Source organism: Podarcis tiliguerta, assembly GCF_965153285.1.
Source record: "Podarcis tiliguerta genome assembly, chromosome: 1".
Lineage (NCBI taxonomy): Eukaryota > Metazoa > Chordata > Lepidosauria > Squamata > Lacertidae > Podarcis > Podarcis tiliguerta.
This window is the reverse complement of record NC_139534.1, coordinates 42,076,978-42,098,030: the sequence shown is the minus strand read 5'-3', so window position 1 is coordinate 42,098,030 and position 21,053 is coordinate 42,076,978. Positions and strand designations below refer to the sequence as shown.

The 21,053-nt window shown below is 38.0% G+C and overlaps 1 protein-coding gene across 5 annotated transcripts in view; it reads left to right on the top strand.

Moving 5' to 3' along the window:
- The window catches only part of SLC35F5 (solute carrier family 35 member F5), a 28,843-nt gene extending 12,503 nt beyond the window's left edge, over positions 1-16,340 (top strand). For 4 of the 5 annotated variants that reach the window (XM_083410835.1, XM_083410836.1, XM_083410838.1 and 1 more), the window contains 11 exons: positions 860-941; positions 2,477-2,667; positions 4,299-4,380; positions 5,612-5,699; positions 6,403-6,467; positions 7,155-7,259; positions 7,879-8,038; positions 9,886-9,976; positions 12,950-13,104; positions 13,907-13,998; positions 14,668-16,340. In XM_083410835.1, the coding sequence (XP_083266961.1) occupies positions 860-941; positions 2,477-2,667; positions 4,299-4,380; positions 5,612-5,699; positions 6,403-6,467; positions 7,155-7,259; positions 7,879-8,038; positions 9,886-9,976; positions 12,950-13,104; positions 13,907-13,991 (1,104 nt within the window). In that variant the 3' untranslated portion in view covers positions 13,992-13,998; positions 14,668-16,340. The remainder of the gene's footprint in view (positions 1-859; positions 942-2,476; positions 2,668-4,298; positions 4,381-5,611; positions 5,700-6,402; positions 6,468-7,154; positions 7,260-7,878; positions 8,039-9,885; positions 9,977-12,949; positions 13,105-13,906; positions 13,999-14,667) is intronic. The other variant, XR_014504380.1, reaches the window with a different exon arrangement.
- The last annotated feature ends 4,713 nt before the right edge of the window (positions 16,341-21,053 follow it).

Genomic DNA, 21,053 nt, shown 5'->3' with positions numbered 1-21,053 from the left:
CCTTATTTACTAGGGAATGTTATGCTTGGCCCATGGAATTATTAAATACATGTGGTTCAAGCACTTCAGTCACTAATTTGCTTACTTCTGTTTTGGTTATAGTTAAACATTGTTTGCCTAAAATGCCACCATGTAATGCAAGATAGAAATATACACACACAGCCTTATTTTTTCAATATGAAGAATCTGCAGCAGGTATAAAAAGCAGTGAAGTGCCCAGGTGGAAGATTTCTATGGCCATGTTGCATTATCTTAATTGTCTGCAACTGTAGCCTATATTGTATAGGCACTCTCTTATTAAGTTGTGGCTGAATATCCAAAACAGTAAAATCTATAAGGCCACCTTCAAAACACGTAGTTAAACATATTATCTGTCCTTCCCTGGAAACTCATTAGCGACAATCAGTAAGGAGCAAAAAAAGGCAAAGTTGAAATACTTTCACTTGCATTTTTGTTGTTTGTTTGTTATTTGGCTGAATTCAGTAGTTATCCATCTAGCCAACATTAATATTATTACCTATGCCTAGTTTACTTCAAACCAGTTATTTATTCTAATACAGGAAACTTACCTAAAAACAAACAAACCACCAATTAGAGTTAAAGCCATTAAGGGAATGTGGTACTCTGTTACTGGAAATATCAGAACAAGAGGAGTCAGTATTTGAATTCTCCCGTATATTTCATTTAAAGATTATTTTGTATTTGTATATTGTACTACACATTAAATCAGTTTATGTCTGCATGTACTCAGTAAACATACATAGGATTGCACTGTTAGTAAATTTTGTTTTTTTGTTATTATTTGGGTGTGTGTTTTTTATAAGTATGATAACTGGGAACTCATTATGTTTCATTTCAGAGTGAACCATTATACGTTCCTGTAAAGTTTCATGACTTGCCAAGTGAAAAATGTAGCAACACTAACAGTGACACTGAAAAAAGTAAGTAAATGTTTCAAAATGTCAAAATACAGTTTTCTGTATCACCTGATAAATGTTTATGTCATGTTGAAAGTATGAAAGCAACTTTTCCTGTGGTACCTAAAAACCTGTGTACCCACATGGCCTGAAGTACAGTATTTTCTAAATATGGTAACAGGTAAAGATGCTCAGTAGTAAAATAGAGATAATCAGTTAAGATGCTTTTTTACTTTTAATTTTTTAAAATATCGGAGAATTGACAATTACATCAATTTTTGGACTTCATGCAGAAGGCAAATGCTAAAATGAATTATTGACGAACACTGCATTGGAGAAGGGAGCATATCCCAAGTTTAATTTTTTTTGTGTGATTTCACAAATTCAGTGGAATTTTCAAAATTCAGTGCATTTTGAAAAAATATAGCACATTATAATTTTGAGAAACTGAAACTTAGCAAATACAGCTTGCTATTTTTGCATGTTAGCACAAATTGGCTGCATGTTATGGTAAGCCATAGTTAATAGCTTTTCATAAACCCACAGAAGGCTTCCACTTCACTTCTCCCCTCTAGCTAATGGCAGAAAGATACCCGATTTAGCGCTATGTCTGAACTGGTGGTTGTGGTTTGTTTCACTCAAATCAAAGTTTGCTCTTGGTTAACATCCATAGCTTGCTTGAGCAAAACAAATCCCCCACCTGGACATCACACAATGATTGGCCATCATGTGCAAGGTGGGCCTCTTTCTCCTTGTTGCACAATTTGATCTTGTATTTATTAGGTGGCCAAACCATTGTAATGTGAACTTCCTACGACATGACAGGTTTAGCCAATTGCTGCCAGAGGCATTACTGCAGCCTCCAAATACAATAGTGTGTTCTAATATAGATTCTATATGTGCCCCCTAGTGTATGTATTGCAATGTGGATTTAGTCCTGAGATTATGTTGGTTCCTTTTACATGCATTGATCTGTATGTGATGAATGAAAGTTGAACAACACAGTTCACTTGAAGCCTGGGAAATCATCTTTGCTGTAGATCAGTTTCTCTAAGAAACAAGTACATGGGCCTAGAAATAGACTAACAGGATTTTGTAACCAATGGCTGTTCTAAGCCTTTGGTTGGTTTTACCACAAGATGGTGTAGTAGCCATACTTAAACTAGCTTAAAGACAAAGTTGTAATATTAAATACTTAACTTTGCCCTTCTTCTGAGAACATGTTTATGGAGGGCATCTTCCATAAAAGAGAAGTAGCTGCACCCAAACTGAGGAAGCCTGGCCCGTTCCTTAAATACAGTGAATATGTTTAATGGCGATAGAAACTCTTAAAGCCACAATTTTCAATTACATCTCTTCTTTTGCGCCAAATGGATAGTCCATGTTCCTGACACACACAAACCATTTTGCTCTCATAAAACTAACTGTGCAAGTAGTTAAACATGGGTTCATACTCTGAATTGCAATTTGGGAGTCTTGGCCTTATCTTGAGGATTATTATTTTTGTTCCAGTCTGCTACGTATAATAATGACCTGCACCACTCTTTTCCCCCCTAAAGCTCCCAAAAAGCCTCGTGTAAGGTTCAGTAATATTATGGAGATTCGACAACTCCCATCAAGCCATGCATTGGAAGCAAAGCTGTCTCGTATGTCTTATCCAACAGTTAAGGAACAGGATTCAATATTAAAAGCTGTAGGGAAGCTTACTGCATCTCAAGTAGCCAAAATCAGCTTTTTCTTTTGCTTTGTGGTATGTCACCTATTCTTTATTAAGTATTGTTTCTAAATATATATTATTGGGAAGTTGGTTATTTTGTATTCTTTTTGCCCTATTATTTATATTTTTGAAGGCTTGACTAAAAATAGAATGGATCATTTTGGGTGTTGAGCTAGTCATTATAGTTTGTTCATGCCATTTAGAGAAAGGGATTATCTTTGGGGGCTGTCTGCTCATTAATTAATTGCTTATAACTGATTGACTTTAATTGTGGTTGTTTACAAAAGACTTCACTACAGGTGACTTATTGCAGGTGAGAGAGTTTACAATTTAATAAGCAGAAGCTGTCATTCATTATTAAAAGTACAGGCTATCTTTAATATTTTCATTCTCTGTTGCAATAATTCACCCAAATGAAAAGAGCTTCAAAAAATGTGATTTTCACTTTCAGTTCCATTTACCAACACTGATTAAAATTGGCCGCCACCAATCAGGCAGATTAAAGTTCCAGCTATAATACTTTATCTCTAGCCACATTTTGAAATAAAAAATCTACTGCATCGTACATTCTAGATGATGGTTTTGAATTTAAAGATAAAAGAGACATTGAAGTATTTTCCATTTCACCACTAGCACAGCAGTGTTAAAAATTATTAGCTTTATAGATTGGTGGGACAGACTCTTGTGACCTTTTGGATCTAAAGCAGTGTTGCATTTAGTTTCGAAGTGTATTAGACATTTATATGTACATTTAGTTGATTTTAGTATTTATATATAGTATTTAGAATTAATATGTATATTTGCAGACTTGATTTGTTGTTACTTAACTTATTTCATATGACTGTATCTGGTAAAGTTGGGAAATATGTCTAGCAGTTTCCAAAGAGGAACTTGAGAGCCATGGGACAATCATTTCTTTCATTGTTTTCAACAAATAGCATGTGATGTGATATGTATGCAATGTTTCTTTTGAACCACGGAGAAATATAGTGGCCTCAGTCCTGAGAAAGTTAGTAGCCCTTAATTTAAACATGGCTTAATTTGTCCCATGAGACTTAAGTTCAATTGAAACGAATGAACTGTGAGCATAATTTTCTCTTTCAGGTTTGGAACTAATATGTTGGTATTTTGATAGTTCCAAGCATTTTATATGTCCATTGTGTTCAAGGTGTTTTCAAAGCAACAACTAAGTGTCTGAAAGTATGTGAACAATCATTGTTTCTTCTAGAATGTTTATCTACTTTTCTTAGCAGCTGCAAACCATTACGACAAAATTCAACATCGTAGGAGCAGTTCTTCGCTTGTGCAACAGAGCTTCCTCTCCTCCACCCACGCCCTCCATCTGCTCCAGAGGATTGGGGATCCTCTGGAGTAGATTTAGGAGGATGGGGTGAAATGTGAATTCCCATTGCATGAGCGGAAGTCTGTCCTGCTTGTGCACACACCATTGGATTTCACACTTGGTATATAAATAACCCAAATTATTTTTTCATCTAACTGCCTAAGCCTTTCATTTCCTCTTAATATAAATTGAATCCCTCCTACCTCCCAAGCATGCTCTCACTATATAGGCAAAGACCTGATTAACCTTTTGGGTTTATTTTTAATGCTTTGTGAGTTTCTTCTAACTTTTTAAAACTAACACATGTTGTTTAATCTCCTAGTGGTTCTTGGCAAACTTCTCTTATCAAGAAGCGCTTTCGGACACCCAAGTGGCCATCGTTAATATTCTCTCTTCAACGTCTGGTAAGGAATGAAACTTATAGAAAAGACTGTTGATACATTTAATTTTAGCAACTACAATTCAATAAGCTTGATCCAACTCATTGCATGTTTTAAGAAGGACATTATTCTATATTTTTGGTTGCAAAACTATACCTGATAATTTTCTTTCTTTCTTTCTTTCTCCCCCCCCCCCCAAACTTCAAGTGTCTTTTTCTGTTAAAAAACCAACCATGTCCCATGCTCAAATTGTATTTCTACAAGGCAAGAGCAAGTAAACAAAATTCCCTCTAACAATTTATTTCGTTGGCATTCTTTAAAAGATGCTCTGAATGTTTTCTAGAAAGTTGGGATGCACATTTTGATAACAACGAATCATTTTTAAAATGCTGAGTAGGAGGGGATTCTGGTTATGTTCTGAACAGTCCCCCCCCCCCCTCTGGTAACTCAGTATTGGCTCAGCATGAAAAGGCAACATGAACAAAGGACTCCGATAACACATAATCTTTATTATACATGAACCTAGTAAGAGCTAAAGGATTAAATAATTATTAGAGAAACCACCTCATGTAGTCATGCAATCTGTATGCTAAATAATAAATTGTGCTAATAGGGAAAGTCTTACTAAATAAAACTTTGAAACACTGAGAATAATATTGGTTATTGCCATTGTGTTAGACCCAGGCTACTACCGCTGCGGTCTGAACCATGTCTGCTCAGAAGTTAGTTCTGTTTAATTTAGTGGTGCTTACTCCTGGGTATAAGGAGCTAGGGCTGCAGTCCTAACCTCACTTACCTGGAACTAAGCCCCATTTAATTTAGTAGGACTTACTTCTGAGTACACATGGTTAATAACATTCATTCATTCATTCATTCATTCATTCATTGAATTTATATACCACCGTATACCCGGAGGTCTCAGGGCGGTTCACAATAAAAATCACAATATATAACATCAAAAATAAAAATAATCCAGTAACATCCCCCCCCCCAAAAAAGAGCCTCCTTTTAAAAAGGTATAGGATGTAAGTTAGTAACAGCTAGATTCCACCGAAATTAATGAATCTTCAGTTGGTTAACTTTTCTACATTTATTTCAGTGGGGCCTAAGTGAGACTAACTTACTTTGGATCCCAATCAATTTTCTTCAACATGTTTTTCAGTGTGTTTTCATCTGGTAAAGTGGTTACAGTATTTCTTTGTATTGTGTATTCAATGTTTTCCCCCCACAAATCTTAAATTCTTTCTTTTCACAGGATTATTTACCTTAATCCTAGCTGCAGTGTTTCCAAGTAACAGTGGTGATAGGTTTACCCTTTCAAAATTGTTAGCTGTCATTTTAAGGTAAGAATATAGACTCCTTAATCTCCAATTTTCTTCTCTCCTACAGGCTTGAATTTTCTTACATTCTTCTAGATAGCTGGATTTAGTAGTGCAGGTTTTGTCACTATTTTTAGGTGCAGCAGATCTTGAACAGCTGCAGGGGAAATAAGTTTGCAGAATACCTGCTCAAATGTTGCTCCTGTTCTGAAAGTTGGTCTGCCAATAATTGCCCATAGCCCCATTTTGCAACATGTAACACAGGATTAGAATTGTCACTGAGTCCTAACCTGAACTGCTTTGTGTTACTATGGCCAGGTGAACCTTGTTAAATCAGATGACTGTGTGAAATTATCTAATATTAACTTTTCCATAGGGCATTTGGATTGTCTAGTGTACTTAGTTATGAAAATGTTCACATATTAAAATAGCTTATACTTCATCCTAAGGGCTTCTCTACACATTCAGATGTATGTGTATACTTTCTATAAACAAGAAATATAAGAAAATTATATTTGTTTTTGATTATCTGAACCATTATGATGCTTTGCTTTTCAAAGCATTGTTAATCCTGGTTTATATAATTCTGAGTGACATAGCAAAGAAGGAATACAAAATATTAATATACTTATCTCATAATTATAGATAGGCAATATTTTTAAGTGACTTCCACACAAAATGTCTTACTAAACTCAGCTTGAACTATAATACTTTATTTCTCAAATAGCATTGGAGGCGTTGTCCTTGTGAATCTGTCTGGGTCTGAGAAATCTGCTGGAAGAGATACAATAGGTACATTTCCCCAAAAAACTAATTATTGTTTATTGAATTATCTGAGTAGACATTACTGTACATACTTGAGACAGGAACTACAAGAAAATACAATAATTTTTTTATCGTAATATCATGTACGGATTGCAGTTGTAGAAGAAGCACTTTCTTTATAAAATAATTTAGATCAGTGGTGGCCAAACTTGGCCCTCCAGCTGTTTTGGGACTACAACTCCCATCATCCCTAGCTAACAGGACCAATGGTCAGGGATGGTTGGAACTGTAGTCCCAAAACAGCTGGAGGGCCAAGTTTGGCCACCACTGCTTTAGATGATATCCACTGTCCTCCAAGGGAATGTCTCTGAATGGAATGGGAATTCTCCTTCTCCCACCTTTAGTCCCTTGCATCCTCTCTAGTCTAGATTATTTTGGGGAGCGCTCTAGAACAGATGGTGTGGGGCCACATAGGGAACTGTAGTCGGAAGTAGAGGAAGATCCATTCTGCTCAGGATTAGATTAGGCTGTCACCCTTTTATGTTGTTTTGCAATGCTTTCCCTTTTTGCTTCATATGGTTTGTTTGCTTGAGTATAAATGAAACATCTTAACAGCATGTCAACTTGTAAGAAATTTAGTCCATAGTATAGCAATTAATACTTTTATTTTAACACAAGTTGTGTGGCTTTCTCCTCCCCACCCCCAATCTACAGGGTCCTTGTGGTCTCTTGTGGGAGCTATGCTTTATGCAATCTACATAGTCATGATAAAACGAAAAGTAGACAGAGAAGACAAACTTGATATACCAATGTTTTTTGGTAAGAACAGAACTTGAAACAATACTATTTTCTGTTACCAAGTCTTGCTCACTAGGATCCAGTTTTGTAAAAATGTACAGGCAGCGACCATTTTGGGCACATCCGCTTGATGCGCGATCGCTGATGCGCAGGTCCTTTTGGACCTGGAAGAGGGCAGAATTGTCACTGCCTTTTCCTTTAAGAAACCTTAAGGGCAAATGTAGACAGGATATTGAATTGTGTGAATTTCATGAAATGCTTATACAGCTCCTCTAGACCAGGTACAGTCTTAGGGTGTCTTTTCTGCCCATAGTAGGATACCGTACCCATAAGTATCTCCTCTTGTTCTAGCACACACTGCTAATGATGTGCTTTAATCAAACAGTGAGGGTATACCTATTTTAATAAATAAAATATCTAATTCCAGGTTAGAGGACTATCCTAGCAATACTACTTATTAATTTTTTTATTAATCCTGTGAATTTGATGTGACGATTATCTACCAAATGAATCCTGTAAAGAGTCTGACATACATATATACTAGAGAAGTAGTGAAGTTCAAGAGAAGTTCACTACTGTAGAGATACGCTTAATTATTTTGGCTTTGTTGCTAACACTTTATTATTCTGGGTTTTTGCAGGTTTTGTTGGTTTGTTTAATTTGCTGCTGCTTTGGCCAGGTTTCTTTTTACTCCATTATACTGGATTTGAGAACTTTGAATTTCCCAGTAAATTAGTCCTTATGTGCATTGTCATCAATGGCCTTGTTGGAACCGTCCTGTCTGAATTTCTCTGGCTGTGGTATGTGCCTAGCTCTGATTCATTGTTTTATATTAATATCAGGTAGCTATTAAGGAGTCAACAAACGAGGCTGCATTTTACTGAAAGAGCTAGGACTGTTTTTTACAGGGCACTGGTTATTGCAAAATACTGTGTTAAAAGTTATCGACGCAGATATCTTTTGACATCACCAAGAAGCATTAAATTTCATTAAGTGGAAGAAAGACTATGTATGTAATGCAGCGCTGAAATTCCTGGCTCAATAAGCCATGATAGGCATGAGCTGCATCTACCTGCCTCCCCTCCCCCTTTCACATGAGTTGCAAAGCAAACAAGTATGTAGCTTCCCATGATGTGCAATTTGGGAACTATGATTAAGGTCTTACAAACAAATCAAGGTTAGGCACTAGCTTTGAACCAGAGTTTAAAGGTGATGTATGAATCCCAGCTTGTTTGCAGCCACTTAGGACTCAGCTTACAAGTCATGCAAGGCTGTGCTTAAGAGCTAAATCCTCTCTTTCTTTCTTACTCATGCAACCAGAGTAGCAAAGGCAGGGGCACTCTGCTAGTGTATATATTAGCTTATTAAGGCAGGGCTCTGCTTGTCCAGAGCAAGTGACCATTGACCCCCCAGGCTATCGCCAGAGTTCCCCAACATCCAGTTGGGAAGCTTCCAGCACAACGCTGTGAAATGTGCACTCTTTCTCTCTTTAAGAAGTCATCTGAGTCTGCAAAAGTACTGTGAATTAAACCGGGTACATGTCAGTGCTGCGACAGCAGCATATGCAGTTCAGTTCTCATTCTCCTGCCCAGTCTCATTGCCAAGAAGTCTCAGTTCTTGCCTGGGAAAAGGTTCTAGGTGGTAGTAATGGGAGAGAAGAAGAGCTCCATGGAGAAATAGAGGGAAATATGTAGGTGCTCTGTGTTCATGTGCAGCTTTGAATCTTATCTGTTATATGTAGACATTGTTGCATAATTTTTCTGTGATCATCAACCCTGAGTAGGTATCAAGGGGCTGAATAGTGCAATGGCTTTTTGATTACCTAAAATAGTTTCCTTTGAATCAAATTGTGAATGTCCAGTTTGGAGGATCAAGGTCTTGGTATCCATGTTCACTTAGGCTGCAAACCTATACCCATTTTCCTTGTCCTTGGTAGGGCCTACTTTCAAATAGACACACTTAGAATTACAGTGTTAGTCTCTCACTACTTGATGAATCACTTGATAAAGAAAAGTCAAATGTGTGGACTGTCTATAGTGATTTGGTTTGTATTGAATACAGATGATGCAGGTAAATAGTAGTGAGATGCATTAGTTAATTGATGATGACTCATAAAGATGTGTGAGTCCTCACTTGATTCTGGAATCATTGAGAGAACTGCGATGGGTAGTCCAGTGAAAGACTTTCTTTCCTGTAGGACTAGTGTTGTATTGGAAATACATTATAGATATTAACACTAGTTGAGTTGGGCCACAGCTGGGAATTATGATATTTATTTATTTTTGAAAAATAGATGATTTCAAAGGTAAAAACCTGGAATTTGTTAGTTAAATTTGAAAACCATGAGACTTGAGGTGTGCGGTATATATGAAACTATTGAGTTGGTCTTTCTCTATTTGTCTTCTGATCTTGGTGCAGTTTGTGTTCTCAGTTTTGTCTCCCCAGCTAAGTAAGGTTAGAAATATTTATATTTAGAGTTTCTTTGTATTATTATCCAAGTGCTTTGGCTTTCAGAAATGTGTTTAGCAGGCCACAACAAGTCCACAAATTATGCTTATCCATGGTATATACAACAATGAAACTTGCTTCTACACTTCCCCTGTTTAGTTTTTAAACTCAAGTGTTTTATATTTTAACATTTTCTTAGGGGCTGTTTTCTTACCTCATCACTGATAGGCACACTTGCTCTGAGCCTTACAATACCTCTGTCCATAATAGCCGATATGTGCATGCAAAAGGTAATGTATTTTATTATTTTTATTATTATTAATGACAATTGTAAGAACTGCCCTGGTTAGGACTCTTAGCAATGTCACATGAGTAGGGAGAATTAAAATAGCTGCGGTAGGGAGAAATAGTTGTACTTAATTGCAAGTGACTGCTTTTGCTTCTCCAGCAATATCATTTAATGTTCACTTCCTTAAATGCATCCTTCTCTTTTTATAAGGTGAAATAACTGAGTGGCTTTTTAAAAAAAAATGGAGGGGGGGAATGTAATGGGCACGATCCTTGCAAGCTCACTGATCACATAGGGCATAACAGAGGCCTGTTCCTTCCTTCCCCACCTATCTTGACACATAGAAGTGCCACCAGGGCAATCCAGGACATGAGATGTCTGTGCATGCCTCCCATTGTCCCCCAAGCTCATATTTCTTGACAGAGCAAGGGCTGCACGAGAATGTGGGAGGCACACATGGGCCACCCATTTTCCAGGTTTCTCGGTGCCTGCGTTTGCAGAGCAGGGAAATGCAGCTCTATTGTCCCTTTCTCAGCCTCTCTGCACAAGGTCATGGAACCTGCATGGTCACTGAACCAGTGATTAAGCTTTTGAGTTTTTATATACCTTCTACAAATAAAATATGTTTCCTAACTTGCTAGAATTCTGTATTATAGGAATTAGATCTTGATTAGGCGGGTAGAAGGGCTGTATAATTTTGTATGAGTTTAGAAGCCTCAAAGGCAGGCATAGGCAAACTCGGCCCTCCAGATGTTTTGGGACTACAACTCCCACCATCCCTAGCTAACAGGATCAGTGGTCAGGGTTTGCCTATGCCTGCTCAAAGGTCTTCGAAGGTTTGACTTTTCATAGAAAACCCAAGAATGTTGGTGGTTCTAGTTGAAATAAAAGGAGTTAAAAGTGCATTAAGGGTTCTTTAAATGGGAGTAAATAGAGCACGACGTTGGACTGTTATGTCCGCATTGCAACATGTCTCCACCATGATCAAGCTATCATGTTATTGCAGAGGATTTAGGCATGCTTGCTCTTGTAGTTGCCAATGAAAGCCTTGCTGGAAACATGCTTTGACTTTATCCCTCATTGCTGAACAGAATAAGAAATGGTGCTATAGTAGTTAGGGGTATTTGTCCATGAACAATAAGTTGAGTTAAGTTACCAGCTGTCAGAAATAAGATTACTTTTAGATATAGTTCAGGTTTAATTCTACAGCAGGAAGGATTTTATTGAATTCAGGTAGTTGTTGCTGTTTTTCAAGTAGAGGTGCAGAGATCCTATGGGAACATGGGTATTTTGACAAATGAAAATACTCTATCAGTATGTCAGGGACGCAGCAGGAAAACTGTTTAAGTAGATGGCATGAGAAATACCTAAATTACTTGATGAATGAAGCATACTGCAGGTTGTATTTTAGCCTGTCACAGTGGAAGTGTTGTCTCGTTTTCATATTCATTTTTAATGCTGGTAGAATTTGCCCTCGTTGTGACACTTTCATTCTAAAGTGAGACATTTCCAATATAGTGTGAGATTAGCATTTGATGCAGCTACTAGTCTCAGCTGCTAACAATGGCTTTGGATTGATGTCCAAATAACTTGCACAATTCAGACCCACAAATTAAATAATTCACGCTTCTTTCTGCTGTATCCAATGCTGAAATGCTTCTGATCCCTAGTATACAATGTTTATTTCTTTGTTTTTTACCTTTCCCCTACCCACTGGCTTTAAGGTCCATGAACTACAAGCAGGTTTTCCCACTTATGGCTCTGTGGAGCTAGGTGGCAGTAGCAAAGTCTTGGCATTGCACGATGTACCTAGCAAGAAGGAAGCAGCAACAAAGAAAGATGGGTGCCTGAGTGGAAAATTGGCACAAAACTCTTTCTTCTTCACAGTGGCTGTGTTTGGACATATTAATTAAATGCAGTTTATTGTTCCAGGAATGATCTGCAGCAAGCTTAAGGCTTGCACACTCTTCCTTCTCTGCTCTAGCAAGGAGAGGAGATTGGAACGAGCTATGAATCTGGCTTGATTCAACAATCATAGTTGAAATCAACTGAAGTTTAACTTTGGTTAATCAAAACTGGAAGCAAAAGCTTCCAATCTTCTTGTGGCTGATTTGGGGGCAGTTCCTGGTCCAGCTGCAGCTCCCCATGACACAACCCAAGCTCTTGAAATGGGACCCATGTGCTTCAGTTGAGACATTTGGAGGGCTCTAAACCACTGAGCCTCTTGGGCTTGCCGATCAGAAGGTCAGCGGTTCGAATCCCTGCGACGGGCTGAGCTCCCGTTGTTCAGTCCCAGCTCCTGCCAATCTAGCAGTTCTAAAGCACGCCAGAGTGCAAGTAGATAAATAGGTACCGCTCTGGTAGGAAGGTAAACAGCGTTTCCGTGCACTCTGGTTTTGGTGTTCCGCTGCGCCAGAAGCAGTTAGTCATGCTGGCCACATGACCCGGAAAACTGTCTGTGGACAAACGCTGGCTTCCTCAGCATGTAAAGCGAGATGAGCGCCGCAACCCTAGAGTCGTTTGCAACTGGACTTAACTGTCAGGGGTCCTTTACCTTTACTTTTTAGAGGAGAAGGAAGAAAACTAATTGTATGAAACAGCCTTTCAACCTTTCGGGATGCAACCAATATTTTTTTAAAAAAATTGATGAGTCCAACTTTTAATCAAATATGAGTAAAAATTAGTTGATTGCAACACTTGGGCTTCTGATTTTGTAAACTGGGTAACTTCATTTACTTGCATATAAATAGGGTATGTGATAACATTGGCAGCCGTTCCAAATAAAGTGCCAATATGAGATAGATATTCCTATTACTGTGTTTTAAAACCTTACACAGATCTACTCCATCTAGGAAAATGTTTTCCAAGATTTCTGTAATGACCAAATACCTTCTTCCTTTACTCCACTTTTACTATTGGTGGAATAGCAAATTGATATTTTAAAAGCAAATTGCTATCCTTGTTCTAATTTCAGGTCCAATTTTCTTGGTTATTTTTTGCCGGGGCAATCCCTGTATTCTTTTCATTTTTCATTGCAACTCTCTTATGTCACTACAACAACTGGGATCCAGTGATGGTGGGAATTAGAAGAGTTTTTGTATTCATTTGCAGAAAACACCGTATTCAGAGGTGGGATCATTTCTTTACAGCTTTATCTCTTTCCATTCCTACATGGACTTCTTTTGATTCGTATCTTTATTATTCCTTTGTTTTGCCACTGTTGATGGGGGGGGGGGGCAGGTGAAAAGGCGGTTAGGGCACCTGCACTTTTAATAGTTTTACAGTACGGAGAATATAAACAGATGTATCTTGCATGAGTTGAAATTCCCCCTTCTACACAGCTATGTAAGGAGCATGAAACTTCATCTACACGACTTTGATTAGTTTGCATGATCTGGTTTCAACTGTCTGAAAAATATGTTCTCATTGGACATTGTTCTAAATTCTTAAATTATGAATCTCTTATTACAGCATACTTTTCTCAACAGTATTCTAGTTTGGGAAAACATTATTCCACCGACATTCTTTGAATTGCTCATTTTACAGATAATCAAGGCACAAATAATTCTTAACATAAAACTTAGCAAGGACATTGAGGAAAACTATGTATATAAAAAAGTACAAATCATTTATATTTTTTACGAAGTAACCCCTGACAAATAAACAACTATCAAAATGATCTGATAATTAAGCTGTTCTTTTTTTATAAACATACTTTTCCTTAGTACACATTTTAGTTATCAGTTTAATTTTAGAGCCAACAAACGTGGAGTGAAGAATGTAAAAGGGTTCTAAACAAAATGCTGTGCATGACAATTTATCGTTGAAGTCAAGATATTTTCCCTATCAGGACTAGCATTATAGATGTGCCTGTCTGCTTTTCATAATGCTGTGTATAAATACAAATTTCACAATCTGTATCATTTTGTAGAACATCTGATGAAAGTGAGCAATGTGAAAGTCTCATTGCCATGCACAGTGTTTCGCAAGAAGATGGAGAAAATGGCTGTTCTTAGACAACAGGTATGCACAGTTATAAAAAAAGTTGTGGGTTACATCTAAGTTATAAAAAAGAACATATTATGTTATCAACATGAAACAGTTCCCATCTCCTTATTTTTGGAATGTTAATAATAAGCACAGACGTTATAGAGCCGGTTATGTATGCCAGTTGATGACAACAATTGCAGCAGCACAACTTCAGAGAATCTGTGAGCATCAGTTTTAATAGTGGTTTAACTTGTAAAGTTTCTAATGTTACATTGTTTGTTTTATTTAGTATAAAAACGTTTATTATTTAATATTTCAAAAAAAATCTTATTAAGTGGTGTGCAGTCTAAAAAGCATACAAAAATCATGAAAACATGAAAACAAAATTATGTATGTGATTTAATAATTTGATAACCATGAGAAAAGACTTAATAATCACAGGTACTTCACAATGACACTGCCAGATATGCTTGTCCAGGTGTAAGTGCAGGAATGTAATTTAAAATACATTTATTTCCCAATAATCCTTCTGCTTCTTCCTTTATGTACTAAAATGCCGAACAGGCTGCTATGTAGTCAGATCCTTAGGTTTATTTAATCTATAGCAGCATGATTAGTTAATGTAGGTTATAAAGTCCAGTCAAATAAATGCAGAATGTTGTATGTAATAAACTAATAATACTTTCCCCATTTCTTCAATAGCGCAAGATGGAAAAATAACTCAGCGAAGAGACAATCTCCTGGAAAGTCCTTATGGAATCATGTTTCAGTGCCTCTTCTGAATCTTTAATTGTTTCAGTTCTTTTGAAACTTAAAAATACACTCACTTTCTCAGTTCCAATCTTGAATCGGTTTTATTAAAGAGCTACTTTACTACAAGAAATCCCAGTCCTTCTAAGAAACCAACCTGCCTTATAGAACTCAGTTGGTGAAATTACTTGATACAATCAATGAAGTGAATGCTGATCTAGTGTTTTTGTTTGTTTGTTTTTTTAAGCTTTCATATTTTCTTAAGTGCTGGATGACATTTTTACAAATACTTTTCAAATTCTGTAAAAAGTCTGTGTGAATCATAATTTTGTATAAACTTTCAAATGTAAAAGTAAAATACGGCAGTTACCTGTAATAGGTACTGATTACCCTTGTATGATGCTTAAGCTCTACTTGAATAACAACAAAAGAGCAGAAAATTATTTAATTTATTGAATAACTTCATTATTTCAGAAGCTATTATGGCTACTCAATACTATATAATATGCCATCTTATCTATATGAAAGACCTTGAAAGAGTTTGGGTGCCTTGTGTTTTAAATATCTGTGTCCTAATTCAAATTTTTGAAGAACTCTTAATGTAAAAGTATAACTTAACATCAGAATCCTTATAAATATGAACTACAAAAACTGATCTAAAGAATCTTCTAAAGAATTCAATTCCTGTTGTTTCAACGAAAGTTGTAAAATGTATCAAACCAAATATAGAAGCTGAAAACAATAGAGTGCTCTGGATTCAATGATGGAAAAGGAAAAAAGTTTCTAAACTTTTGTACACAATTTCTCATTGAAGTCAATATATTTTCCCTATCAGGACTAGCGCTATGGATGTACCTGTCTGTGACCAAGAAAAAGGAGATGCTTAATTTCCTCCCTCCCTCTTTGTTCCCAAAGCTGCTTTCCCATCTGAGGAGGAAAAAACACAGGATCTTATTTTTAAAAACCAAAAGGATTGATCGTAGAATGCCTGTCACATGTAACTGTAGACTAGAGAATAACACATGTATGTAATTTGGAGCTTGCGATGCAAGGCTTTCCTCCTCAGACAAAGGTCCCCTGGCTGCATGGAAGTAATATGTTGCAGTGGTGCATGTTTTTTAACAAGTTAAACTCATTCTACACTATGTGAAATTCTAATACACGTGAAGAGTGCATATAAGTTATCAGTCTTCAGTAAGACAAAAGGCAGAGGGCTCAAATGGTGGGGAAAGACTTGGATCTAGAAATGTGCTAGCAGAAATTCTGCTATTGGTGCTGTTCCCTCTACTATTGCGCTAGAGCCAGCTGAAGGCATTGTGTGAACTTGAGATGGAAGCTTATCTGGATTTCATTTCTTGCACAAGGATCTCGCACTAAGTCAGGAGAAGGCTATTCATCTCCTCAAGGAGGACTTCCACTTGCAGAAGGGCATCTCTGGATCCCACCTTGATATTGCAATCCTGTAGCCACTTACTTGGAAGTTAGCCCTGTTGACTACAAGGGGAATTGCTTCTGAGTGAACACCTGGAAGATGCACTGCGTATATAAACCGATAGTGCTACAACAGGACTGTGCAACCCAGTAAATATTTTCAGAATAATTAAACAATGGATTTCATTTATTAATTTAAGACTATTGGCTGTTTTAAACACACACACACACACGACAGCATATTAATTTCAATGTGTCTATTTAATGCCTTTGTTGGATACCCACTTCCTAGTTTCTAAACTTTGAAGTAGTATCTATGAGCCTACATGCTCTAAACTACATGCTCTAAAATACAAGTTGTGGTTCAAATCCTCCCTATACCTCTACTCTCAATGGCATTGTGAACTTGTACATTCCACTCTTAGAATACAGTAGTATGTTGCTTGGATCCTGAGTTGCCCTTCCACCGAAGGAAGGGACTGCTTGCTAGTGGAAGGGAGGAGCTGGTTTTTGCAGTTTCTCCATAGGCCCCACTGGCAGGTCACATGCTGGTCTGGGTGATCTTCCTACCATCAAATGTAAATTTGAAGGAGAAATTCATGAAAATTTGTGCTCTCCTTCAATGGACAGGAGCATCCCCTGAACAGAGTTCTGCTCATCGGGAACTTAGGCCAACATTCTTAGGAGAGAAATAGTCAAGGCTAGTAGTGCCCATACAAATAAGATGAGAACAAAATTGTTTCAGTTAACGAAGCACCTTGACTAAACACTTCATCCACTTAGTTAAGTAGACTATTTTTTTCAGAATCCGTATGTATTCCTACTTATGACTGGCAACCATAGATCATGTATAACCTTCCATACCTGCACAGTATGTAGGTTGCTCTCAGTCATTGTCAACTATTGAGAGGATTGTAAGCTGTTTTGTGTCCATTTGATTTCTTGACCACCAACTTGAATTGATTTGTGACTTGACCTTGCATAAAGTTTAGATCATTGGCAGGAGCAAGACTTATCTCCAATAAGATTACATTGCTTTAGGAAGGCGAAAGATTATGGGCTTAAGTCTGTCTGGAAATGGAAAAACAAACTATTAGTGCATCAGGCAGTAGAGAAAGTAAGCAACAGTAATGATTTGCTTCATTAATGTTCTACTCTTTGAGAGTGTCAGTCAAGCTTGGTTAGTAAAAATTGACCACTAAATTATGTTTTTATAGCTACTGGAGCAGTAATTTGGTGGCTTATACAGTAATATGCCTCCTGTGGCCAATTCTGCTTTCAGATATGTGAGTTGCAATGTTTATGGCAGGGAGGCAAGTGCCATTTCTACATTCATGGCAAACCCCCCCCCCCCAGTATTTACCGTATTTTTCGCCCTATAGGACGCACTTTTTCCCCTCCAAAAATGAAGGGGAAATCTGGGTGTGTCCTATGGGGCGAATGCAGGCTTCGCGGACCTCTCCGCTAGCAGCGGGAGCGCTCCCGCTGCTGGCGGAGAGGTGCCTGCATGCCGAAGCCTGCGCGCGCTGAGCTCAGCGCGCCCAGGCTTCGCGGACCTCTCCGCTAGCAGCGGGAGCGCTCCCGCTGCTGGCGGAGAGGTGCCTGCATGCGGAAGCCTGCGCGCGCTGAGCTCAGCGCGCCCAGGCTTCGCGGACCTCTCCGCTAGCAGCGGGAACGCTCCCGCTGCTGGCGGAGAGGTGTCTGCATGCCGAAGCCTGCGCGCGCTGAGCTCAGCGCGCCCAGGCTTCGCGGACCTCTCCGCTAGCAGCGGGAGCCAGCACTGGGCTCCCACGGCTTGCAGAGAGCTGCCTGTTTGGGGGCTGGGGTCGGGGGAAGCTCGGGCTTCCCCAACCCCGCGCCTGGGGGGGAAATAATTTTTTTCCTTTATTTCCCCCCCAAAAAACTAGGTGCGCCTTATGGGACGGTGCGTCCTATAGGGCGAAAAATACGGTACTTGCAACAATTAGCAGGAAGCCATCCTAACCTTTACCTTACATAATCTGTCTTTAAAATACCTTGATGAAAGAGTGTGTTTTTAAAATAATAATAATAATAAACCGTGAAGATATGATAAATATATTTATAATGCACACTTTATTTCAACATTTCCTGTATATCCAGCAATACCACTAGGTGATAGACATGTGGTTTATCCTCTCTGGGCCTAGCATCCTCTCATTACATTGTTTGTTTAAATGTGCTCAGAAAAGCTAGTGTGCGAGCAAAGCTATTAACCGTTTGGATTGTTTTTCTTACTATTATTTTAGCAGTTGGGAGTACATTATAAAGTGAAATCTCTGAAAACTGTCAACAGTGATTTTAAGGTTTTAAAATGTATGAGTTACAGTACATACATATTATATATGGCATTGGACCTGCATTTAATAAACTATAATGATATTTTTCTACACTCAATTGCGTCTGCCTAGTCCCACCCTGAACAATAATTATGTCAACAGTCTTTCTTCTAGAACAAATTCTTAATGTCAACATTTAGCTTTATAAACTTGGCAACTATCTATTATATATTGTGTTTAGGACCAGCTTATTAACTGCAGTAAGTGTGTGAAGAGGATAAATTGCCTGTATCGCCACTCTGGAAGAGCAGAAATTTATCACTTTGCGTTTTCACAGTACAGTGGTACCTCAGGATAAGAACTTAATTCGTTCTGGAGGTCTGTTCTTAACCTGAAGTGCCACTTTAGCTAATGGGGCCTTGTGCTGCTGCCGCGTGATTTCTGTTCTCATCCTGAAGCAAAGTTCTTAACCTGAGGTACTATTTCTGGGTTAGCGGAGTCTGTAACCTGAAGCGTCTGTAACCTGAGGTACCACTGTATCTGGAATTCTTAAATCACCTCTGGATCCAATCCAATATTCTCAAGACAAACTTAGTTCCCAGTGCCTCTGTGTGGGACATAGGGACAGAGTTGCTTCATTTTTTAATTATTTAGCTTGTACACTGAGGTAAAGTAACTTTTGAAATGTTACATAGTCAAATAGTGACCTAAAATGTTTTTATTTGCCAACTTTTTAAATTAAAGCCCATCTCAAGTACATATTTAATATTGGCCTTTCCCCCAGGTTAAAACAGATCACACCAAAATGCAAAATTAGAAGTAGACAGTGTCAAATTGGAGATGCTGGGAATTAGATACGGGGCCTTGCTGTATAATGAACAAATGACCCTGCTGCTTCTGAAAGCTGTGCTTACCCTATCTCTACCCCAAGAGCAGCAATTTGGTTCGGAGTATGTCTGTTTATTACAAATATTTTAATATCTCCCTTGGATCATATTCCCAGAGTGTTTACATGTTGATGTTGACTGGATATCTGATAATGAACCCCGTCCCTCGATTATTTACTCATTTCCCGTGATTCCTATGAAAAACCTTCCTCGTCAGCCATTTCATCTATATTGTTTCCTTGTTTCCTTTCTGCTTTGTTTTATTCATGATTTTGTTACCCCTGGAGAGGGTCCCTGGGATATGACCTTGGTAACAAACCATGCCTCTGTCTCTGGGTTTGCATTTCTGATTAAGGTGGTTGGCTTCCCCCAAGGCCAGAACTTCGGAAGGTGTTGCAAATTAACATTAGTAACAGCGCCTGAGACAAAAGCAAAAGCTTAACTGTAGGTGGGTCTCTGTTTGCGGAGAGATTTGGAAGATAACATAGTTAGAAGGAACATCTGTCACCTGCATTTTCTAGGGAATATGAATAGCTTATACTAGTCTTTAGCTTTGTGCATTTTTTAAAATGGCATAGAGCTAAAGAAAATAGTAAGTGCAATGACTTTTAGCTGCGTAGAGGAGGAGGGGAAATTCCATTGAACAGCTACAGCTCATTGCACTAGCGGAACAGTTTAGTTGGATACCACCTATAATCTGGGGGGGAAACAGCTCTGTTCCCCTCTGCTCAAGAGTTTCATGCAGAGGAAATGTGACTGGAATAAACATAGTGGTACCTCTTGAAATGCCCTGTTTTGGAGAGTGATGTGTTTGTATGCTGTTTGGCAGTGTACATCATAATCGGATCACAACCACCTTGAATAGTGAATTTCTTTGTCTACCTAGGCACTTGAAGTCTGCATATTGGTATGTGTGAATAGACTTATTGTTGAGAAAAGATTTGGTAAATCCTTTTCAGTGGAAAGTTGCTATGAGCCACTGCTCAGGGGATATTCAAGACAGAAAACCTAAAGCTGTAACACTTTAAATTGTAGAGATAATGAGATGAGAGAGTGACTCTAATGTTGCACAGATTAAATTTTTTGGCTTGAACAATGTACATACTTCTTTTTAAAGAATGAACAATAAGAGTAATGTCAAATCTATACAGCAGTTCTCATGCACATTTATGGACCTGAGCAATTACTTGTTTTCACTGCCTACCCTGATGGATACAGAAACATTTCTAAATAGGAGCAGTGTGCCAAAAGTGTACATTAGAGCTGAGAAATAAAAAATGAAAACTAGGACACACAACGTAATGGCCAGATCCTGTACTTGTTGCATTCTTTTGGAGTCAACTCATTACAAAAATATTACAATAAAATTTTTTTACTGATACCCCGCCCATCTGGCTGAGTTGCTCCAGCCACTCTGGGTGGCTTCCAAAACGCATAATAATAATAATAATCATCATCATCATCATCATCCAATCCAATATGGAAGTCAAAATAACTTTAAAATAAACAACTTATATCAAAGCAATATTCAATAATCCATTAGACTCCAATAGTAAACAGTAAAATTAAACATCAGCAAATAATAATTGCCGAAGAATTGATGCTTTTGAATTATGGTGCTGGAGGAGACTCTTGAGAATCCCATGGACTGCAAGAAGATCAAACCTATCCATTCTGAAGGAAATCAGCCCTGAGTTCTCACTGGAAGGACAGATCCTGAAGC